The 9,253-nt window shown below is 49.1% G+C and overlaps 1 protein-coding gene across 5 annotated transcripts; it reads left to right on the top strand.

Moving 5' to 3' along the window:
• Positions 1–388: 388 nt before the first annotated feature.
• Positions 389–8,954, top strand: LOC115503253 (myeloid cell surface antigen CD33-like). 5 transcript variants are annotated; one of them, XR_003965325.1, is made up of 7 exons: positions 389–975; positions 1,114–1,392; positions 1,622–1,669; positions 2,906–3,002; positions 3,291–3,372; positions 3,574–3,712; positions 8,473–8,559. XR_003965325.1 is itself a non-coding variant. In XM_030299374.1 (7 exons), exons 1-7 carry the CDS (start codon positions 498–500, stop codon positions 8,635–8,637), a joined length of 1,089 nt encoding a protein of 362 aa, XP_030155234.1. In that variant the 5' UTR covers positions 389–497; the 3' UTR covers positions 8,638–8,954. The 5 variants fall into 5 exon arrangements, 4 of the variants coding, with proteins under 4 accessions (XP_030155234.1, XP_030155232.1, XP_030155235.1 ...); XM_030299374.1 differs by lacking the exon at positions 3,574–3,712 and having other exon boundaries at positions 389–537; positions 598–975; positions 8,473–8,954; XM_030299372.1 differs by lacking the exon at positions 3,574–3,712 and having other exon boundaries at positions 8,473–8,954.
• The last annotated feature ends 299 nt before the right edge of the window (positions 8,955–9,253 follow it).

Consider the following 9,253-nt stretch of genomic DNA (forward strand, 5'->3'; position numbering starts at 1 on the left):
CTTCTTTTCCTATGCCCCAGATGCTCACACACCTAAAGAATCCTCCATCTTGCAGGACTGACCACTCGGTGCAGACGAGGCTGTGACCCTCCAGCTGTAGACAAGAGTTGATTAGCTCCTTGGTGTAGACCATGCTGCTCAGACAAGCACCTCAGATGGGAGGATCTTAGGAGACTCACTGTGTCCCATGCCTCATATGCTCTCAGAGGTCCTGGTCCAGGCTCCAGTGGTGGAGGGAAGAGTGGAGATGGGAGGCAGGATACAGGGTCTGTTCTTGGTCTCTCCTCCTGGGTGGGTCTCCCGGGTCTTGGACTGGGAGTGCGGGGGTCACAGGCTCTGTGCAGAGAGGGGGTGAGCTCCGCAGCGGCAGTTCCCCCTTTGTGAAATCGTGAGACCTCATGCTCCTCCCCAGCTTCCCGTGGGTCCTCCTCAGCTTCCCTCCCTCTGCCTTCCCTTCTCCTTCACCCACAGGAAGCCCAGACACCCTCCGTCTCTAGATGCTGCTGCCACCGCTGCTGCTGCTCTTGCTATGGGCAGGTGAGTGGGCCGAGGGGAGAGGGAAGCTGGGGACTGCCGCTGACCCTGCCTTCTCCACAGGGTCCCAGGCTCAGGATGAGAGATACTGGCTGCAAGTGCAGGAGTCGCTGACAGTGCAGGAGGGCCTGTGTGTATACGTGCCCTGCAAATTCTCCAACCCCACGAGCTACTTGACTAACCCTGTTCATGGCTACTGGTTCCGGGGAAGGGCCCACATATATTTGAATGCTCCAGTGGCCACAAACAACCCAGATCGAAAAGTACAGAAGGAGACCCAGGACCGATTCCGCCTCCTTGGAGACCCTCGGGACCATGACTGCTCCCTGGACATCAGAGATGCACAGAGAAGGGACTCCGGGACGTACGTCTTTAGGGTGGAGACAGGGATTAATATAAGGTGTAGTTACAGACAGAATCAGCTCTCTGTGCGTGTGACAGGTAAGGAGCACACTGCAGGGGAGGCCACAAGGGAAGGATAGGGGTCCCGGGACAACCTTGACCGAAGCCTGAGGCTTCTTTCAGGGTGGCACCTCAGACCCTCTTTCTGATCCCTGTGTCTCCCTCTCTCCTCACCAGCCCTCACCCACACACCTGACATCCTCATCCCTGAGACCTTGGAGTGTGGACATCCCAGGAACCTGACCTGCTCTGTGCCCTGGGCCTGTGAGCGGGGCACGCCTCCCATCTTCTCCTGGATGTCAGCAGCCCTCACCTCCCTGGGCCCCAGGACCCACCTCTCCTCAGTGCTCATCCTCACCCCACGGCCCCAGGACCATGGTACCAACCTCACCTGTCAGGTGAAGTTCCCTGCAGCTGGTGTGATGGTGGAAAGGACCGTCCAGCTCAATGTCACCTGTGAGTGTAGGGCCAGGATGACCTGAGTGCCTGAGGGGGTGAGGGGCATGAAGTCCAGGTTCTGGATGCTGGTGCTTTAGTCCTGGAGGCCTGGCTGAGGAGGGGACCTTGAATGACTCAAGTCCTGTCCCTCCTGTGTTTCTGTGGCTTCTGGGGGTGGGAGGATGTCCACATGCATCTCACATCACCCTTCCTCACTAAAGAGGGAAATCCCGTCCTCCCATCCTAGGTGCCACACAGAACTCGACAGCTGATGTCTGCCTAGTGGATGACAAAGGTGGGAAGAAGCCTCCTGTCCATGGAGCACTGACTAGCAGTTTCTTTCAGAGCGGGACTTTCAGAGTCAGTGGGTAGATGTGTGGTGGGCTGTAGTTAGACATGAGAAACCCCCTCAGCCCTCCTCTCTCATCCCCTCCCACTCTGGTCTTGCCAAGGTGACCTGCTATTTTCTCCCCACCGTCTTGAGTATACTCTTTTTCTTCCTCCAGTCATTGAAGGCCTTGGGGCATTTTTAGGAGACTTTATTTTTAGACGGGGGGGAGTTTTAGGTTCATAACAAAATTGAGCTGAAGGTAGAGAGATTTCCCCCAAGCCCCTGCTTTTGTATGCATAGCCTCTCCACTCTCTGTGTCCCCCACCAGAGAATACCTTTGTCACAATCAAACCTACATGTAATTGCCTTTATCACCAAAAGTCCATAGTTGACATTAGGGTTCATTCTTGGTGTTGTGCATTCTATGGGTTGGACAATTTATAATGACATGTATCCATCTAGTGGTATCGTGCAGAGTAGTTTCACTGTCCCCAAATGTCTCCGGGACATTTTTTGACTGTGAATCCTCAGCTCTCACCTTGACCTCTCTCTGAGGCCAGCCTTTCCCTCACTGTTCTATTCCCATTGGCAGTGACATCTGGTTCCCACCTGGACAGTGAGCTCCTTTTGGACTCTTTCAGTGCCCACCAAATGGTTGACAGGTGGTGCCCAGAGACACATCCCTCACCCTGAGTGTGTTGGGCTCACAGTATATATACTTGGCTGCTTCCACCCACTTCTGGAAGCATAAGAGACCACCTTTGGCCCTGAGACAGGGTCAGTGGAGGCCAGGAGAGGAGATTCAAACAGCTTCCCTGGAGAGAAGGAAGGACAAGATCTTTCCACATCCCACAGAGACATATGCACACAGCACATGTCTCTCTCTCTGGCACGCCCACGGGGCCCAGAGCCCCACGATCCTGCTGCAGACAGATCTGGGATCTGTTGCAGAGAAGAACCTGGGTCCTAGAAAAAATGGTAGTAGCTGAACAGGAGTGTGAGGGCTAGATGATGTTCCACAGACCATGTCCTTCTGGTGGAGGCTGAGGTCCTACAGTGGGTGGGAGACCCTCAGGGCTGAACCCTGGATGGGAGGGGACGAGTACCCCTGTCAGTATGCTGGAGTTGTCAAGATTGGAGTTGACCCCAAGTGTCTTGTTTGTCAAGATTGGAGTTGACCCCAAGTGCCTCTGTCTACAGGGAACCTGGAGACCAGGGCAGGAGTGATTAAAGGTGCCATTTGGGGAGCTGGTGTCACCACGTTGCTTGCTCTCTGCCTCTGCCTCATCTTCTTTGGGTGAGCTGTGTTGATGTGGGTGAGAGGGGAAGAAGCGGGACCTGCAGGGGTTGTGAGGCCCTACAGCAAGGGCGAAAGGTGCAGTCATGGTAAGAATCCAGCTGATACCATTGGGCCAAGCATGCGTGTGTCCCCAGCCTTGGTCCCAGAAGTCCAGGAGCCGGGGCACCTTGTTACAAAGTCTTGATATGAAGGCTTCTGGGCTCACTCCACCATTGACCTGCCATAGTAGCTCACTCCAGCCTCAAGAGAGTGACCCTATGTCAGAGACCCTGGTTCTCTCATCAGAGTGAAGACCTGTAGGAAGACAGCATCCCGGAGAGCAGCGGGTGTGGACGGCATCCACTCAGTTGTAGGGCCAGCTCCCCTGGTGAGTGATGTGGGCATCCTGGTGTGCAGATTCTCCTCTACATCTCCTGGGGTGGCACACAGCCATGCTCCATTCAGCACATCCAGAAATGAGCTCATCACCTTCCTGCTTAGTTGAAAATGTAGGTTTTATTATTATTCAGTGTCTGAGGCCAACAGATCAAGAGGTGATTGCCACTGAAAAGGCACCCTGTTACTCAAGTTCCCAGGAAGAAGGACACATGATCACACATAAGACCACATGGACAGGGTTGAGGTCGACCAAGAGGCAGAGGGGGCATAGAGAGACACAGATGGGAGCCTTTATTGGAGTTTCCACAGGAAAGGCATGCTGAGAAGGGGTAAGTAAGTTTAAGATTGGCTAGTTTGAATCATTTCAGCAAGCTCTGGGGTGTTGGGGCCGTCCCTAGTTGCTTGGTACTTGGCCCTGGGGTGATTAGGCAGAAGAATAGTGACCCAGAATGTAAGAGCTGGATAAAGGAGGGTTTGGGTGTGAGATTTGGATGGATTGGTTTGCATATGAAAGAGATGCTTGCAAGGCAAGTCCTTTAACATCTCTAGAGATTAGCTAGTCCTGGCAGGGGCAGTTCCTCTAGGATTAGCAGGGCCCCAGATGCCAAAGCATCACAAACATATGGTTAATACGCTCCTAAACATACTCTTCCTGCTGATCACTCACCTCTCTGATGGCACTTGTGTCCCTAATACCCTGCCAGCGACCCAACCCTGTCCCGCCCCAGCCCTGCACTTCTCACACCAATGTGCTGCAGGGTGTGCAGGCCTGTGCTTCTCCTCAGTACAGCATAATGCATCCACTCCCTTTGAGCTGAGCTCCCCTCTTAGTCCTTACCCTGCTGCAGCCCTCCCCGCTTCTCCTCCCTGGCATGTTAGCATCACCTCCAGGCAGAACCCTTGTCCCACATGACCAAGTTTGAAAAGCACTGTGTCTCCACACTGCTGCAAGTTGGGTGCCCACACAACTTGGTATGAGATTTGGGGCAGGAAACCCACGGTCCCCTTCAATGCTTCTGTCTCTCCGACACCAGTCTGCTCACTCGCCTCAAGCATAGCGAGCGTTTTGCATCTCAGAATCATTGCTCCGCTGTGCTCACCTTCTCATGTGTCTATGTCAATCTGCCCTAGTCCTGCTCATCTCCAAGCTCTAATTTTCACTTACTCATTTAAAACTCTAAGGTGGACACCACTGAGGTTTCTGAGTACATGATCTGCAATCACCTTGCCTTCATTCATTCCTTTGCAAATATCTTCCACTTGTCGATTGTTCTGGATACTTGGGAAATATCTCTGTTTTTACAAATATGTATGTTACAAATATAAAATGTCCCTGCTGTCAAGGACTTACATTTATTGAGGGGTGTGTGTGTGGAGAAAACAGTGAACATATAGGTAGTGAAAATATGCAAGAAATTGTCAGGAAATAGTGCTATGGAGGGGCATTAGATGGAAGAATGAGAGGTGTCAGTCCTGGCACTGGAGTCTTTGAGAAGACACCCACAGGAAGTGAGGGAGCACAGCGTGAACCCTGAGAGAATCACTATGGCTCTAAACAAGGTTTGGGGGTCCTGAGGTTGGGGCATGCCTGGTGTGTGGGGAAAACAGCAAGTTGGACAGTGTGTTTGAACAGAGCCGTGTGGGAGGGGGGCAGTGGGTAACGATGGGTAGGAAATGAAGATGGAGAGAGGCATGGGTAGGAAATGAAGATGGAGAGGGGGCTGCAGACATTACAAGGCCCTGCAGTTCACCATAATTACCTTTGTATTTTGAGAAGGGTGATAACGTAAAGGAAAACCACACAGAACTACTACTCATCCAAAATACCTAACTTGTAACTCTTTTGGTCTCTAAATGTGTGTGTGGTTTTCACCACACCAAATAATTCTCTCTGACACCATCTGGAGGTCCTACTCTACAACTCAACTCAATTCTGACACTATCTATCTGGAGCTAGCATCACATCCCACAGATAAGGGCTCAGCCCATAAGACAGCCCCACCGCCCTTAAGACACCAACTGCAAGCTCAAGTTGTCACTTGTGCTTCTAACCAACTGGCTATAAATCGGGTGTTCCCACGACCCCCTTCCTCGGTTTCAATTACTTTGTCAGAGAGGCCCACAGAACTCAGGAAAGCATTTTATTTACTGTGTACCAGTTTATTATAAAAGTATATGATGAAGGATACAGATGAACATCCAGATAGAAGAGATGTGTGGAGCTCCCAAGTTATTTCCAGGTATGCCACCCTCCACATATTCACCAACCCAGAAGCTCCCTAACCACCACCCCCATACTATTGGGATTTTTATGGACATAGACATGATTGATCATTACCTCTATTTCCCACCCCTCTCCCCTTCCTGGGGGATAAGGACATGGGGCTGGAAGTTCTAAGCTTCTAACCGCAGCTTTGTATTTCTGTGACCAGCCTCCATCCAGGAGCCAACCAAGATTTGCATCATTAGAACAAAAGACACTGCTGTTGTCCAGGAAATCCCAAGGGAGTTAGGAACTCTGTGTCAAGAACCAGGGTCAAAGACCAAACATTAGACCAGAAGATGCTCCTAGCACTCTTATCACTTAGGAAATTTAAAAGGGTCTTAAGAAATCTGTACAGGAACCAAGGGCAGATCTCTGTCTGTCTGTCTGTCTGTCTTCTGATACACATTTATCTTTTATTATTTCACAGACATGAACTGATGCTCATTTTAATGGGATTGCTCTGTCTGCTGTGCTGAGAATACCTATATCAGGCTAGGAAAAGAGGACACCAAATAGGAAGAAACTCAAGTAATCCAGGCAAGAGATAATGTAGGCTCCCATAACAAGATACTGTAGACTGAGTGTCTTAAACTACACAAACATATATTTTGTTATGCTGGAAGTCCAAGATCAAGGTGATGGCAGGGTTAGTTTCTCCTGAAAACTCTCCCCTTGGCTTGCAGATTATTACCTTCTCTCTATGTCCTCACGTGGCCTTTTCTCTATGCACACACATCTCCAGGGTCTCTTCTTCTTATGAGGACGTAAGTCATTTTGGGCCCTATCTTAATGACCTCACTTAAACCTAATTACTTTTTTAAAAGCCCCATCCCCAAATACAGCGCACTGGGTGTTAGAGCTTCAACATATAAATCCAAGGAGACACAATTCAGTCCATAAGACATAGTCCAATGGATAACAATGATGAATCAGGATTTGCTAATGGAATGGTAGAGTATGTGTGTGATGTGAGCAGAGATAGTTCACTGCTTCCACCACATGGATGTGATAAATGCCAAAAATGACTCCACAGATGCCATAAATATCCACAGGTGTCCATGCATGTCCATAGATACCAAAGATGACTCCGATGTGGTTGCCTTGAGCAACATAAATAATTGAACCACCAATTCCTGAAATTGCCATCTCTGCGGGAGTATATTTCTCAGGGGGGTTCAAACTTTATTTTGGTTACTATAAGCTTCAGGTGCCTCTGAGATGTCCAAATGAAGAAGACAAGTTAGATGTCAAGGGTCTGGAGCTCAGGAGAGGGGTCCAGGTAGGAGGCACAGAGGTTTGGGGAGCATACACATCAAGGTCTGATAGGGGATGAAGCCACAAGGAAGAGAAGAGGTCCACAGACAGAGCCCCGGGAGAGACAGGGCTACAAGGTGAAAACAACAAGAAGACCACTGAGAAAAAAAAAAGAAATGACAAAAAGAGTGTAGATTTGGGTCCTGGTAGCCAAAGGGAGATGAAGTTTCAAGGAGAAGAGAACGCTTATTTGTTTCAAATGGTAATAATCCCAGTAAGATCAGTTCTGAGAAATGACCATTTAAATTTAGCACATGGTGTCACAGTTAATCTTGAGAAAAGCAGATCTGGTTGCCCAGTGGAGGAAGTTTTCTTGATTGGAATGAGTTCAAGAGAAAATGGGAGGAGAGGAAGTGCAAATGCTCTTGAGAAATGTTGCCATAAATCTTGAGAAATTAATCTGCAACAGAAAATGGTCATACTTCTACATCCCTCGGAACCTTCTGGGTGGTAGGAGCATCTTTTGTTCTAACAAGGTGACTCTGGGTGGGCTTCTGGATGAGCAGATCACAAGAAAGATCAAGCCATGATTAGAAGCTCAGTATTTTCATCCCCACTCCCCATTATCCAGAGAGGGGAGAGATGTTAGAAATGAAATTAGTGATCCATCATGTCTATATGATGAAGTCTCCATTAACATCCCAAAAGTATGGAGTTCAAGGAACTTCCATGTTGGAATCTTCCAACACGGAGATGCTAGGAGTACACCTGGGGAGGGTGTGGAAGCTCCTGCCACTCCCCACCCCCACCTCACCCTAGGCACCTCTTCCATTTGGATGTTCATCTGTGTCTTTTACCACATCCTTTTGTAATAAGCTGGTAAACAGCAAACTGCTTTCCTGAGTTCTATGAGCCACTCTAGCAAATTAATGAAATCTGAGATAGGTGTTATGGCAACCACGAATTTATAGCCAGTTGGTCAGAAGCACGGGTTACAACCTCGACTTCCTATTGGCAGGTGAATTGGGGGTGAGGTTAGCCTTGTGAGACTGAGCCCTTAATGTGTGGGATCTGGGTAGGGAGTGTCAGAATTGAAGTGAACTGCAGGCCACTCAGCTGGTGTTGGAGAATTGCTTGCTGTGGGGAAAACCCCACAAATCTGGTGTCAGAAGTGTTGTGGATGTAGGTAACAGTGTGAGAACAAAGGAGACATACCCAGAAGAAAAGTCAACTTTTCATAAACACCCTCCTGCGTGTCCCGTGCCAGAGTGACCAGGATTGAGTTCATGATCAACAGATGTGTGGCCCTGGGTAGCACCTAACCTCTCTGACAATTAGTTTCTCTCTATGTAAACTATTTTCCGCATAGGTCTGAGTGAGTGCTCAGTAAAATTTGAAAGCAATCAATAGTGTCATATTTGCTAAATAAGAAATGTTTGATAAAAGAGTGGAAGAAAGCAATGTCCTATCGAATCAAATTCACTTCATGGACCCTCTCTGCCTTCTCACCTTACCCCCCACCCCCACCCCAAGAGCCCTGCTCTGAGCCCTTCTTTGCTCTCCACACAGGGTTACCAGCAGGAGTCTGAGCCAGAACTCCCTGCTGAGCCCACAAGCTCTGCAGGGGTGCCCCCCACCTTGGAAATGGAGGAGGAGCTGCATTATGCCTCCATCAGCTTTCACAAGATGAAGGAGAACACCTGCACAGAATATTCAGAGATCAATACAAAGTGACGAACCACTTGGAGCAAACAGCCTCAAAGGGAGCGTCCATATCCTCTAGGAAGGGGGACCCAAAGGCTGGTTCTTGGAGACTTAACATCCCCATAGGCAATGGACTTATAAACTACTATGTGTGAGTTTCTTGCTGTGTTGGAACTAAGGCTTTGCAATCAGAGAGGCTTGGCATGGATTCAAGGCTCTTTCATTTATTAGCACTATGATGTCAGGCAAGCCACCTTACTCCTCCATGTCTCGGTTTTCTGCTTTACAAAATGGATGTAAGGGCTTCCATGAGGATTAAAGTGCATATGGAAAACACACAGCACAAATCCTGCTGCGTTGTGAGACTTTGGTGCACATTGGTTCTTTCCCCCTTGGACAGAAAGGTGTCAGTGACATTTCACTTAGAGGCTGAGTATGTTCTGTCCCGGACACCACATCAGCAATGAGTCAGCCTCACTCTGTACTCGAAACCCTCCCATGTGGCAATCATTTTGCAATGTACACATATATCAAATCATTGCATTGTACACTTTAAATTTACACAATGTAGGGGCACCTGGGTGGCTCAGTCGGTTAAGCGTCTGACTTCGTCTCAGGTCATGATCTCACAGATCATGAGTTTGAG

This window comes from Lynx canadensis, chromosome E2, assembly GCF_007474595.2.
Source record: "Lynx canadensis isolate LIC74 chromosome E2, mLynCan4.pri.v2, whole genome shotgun sequence".
NCBI classification, from domain to species: Eukaryota; Metazoa; Chordata; class Mammalia; order Carnivora; family Felidae; genus Lynx; species Lynx canadensis.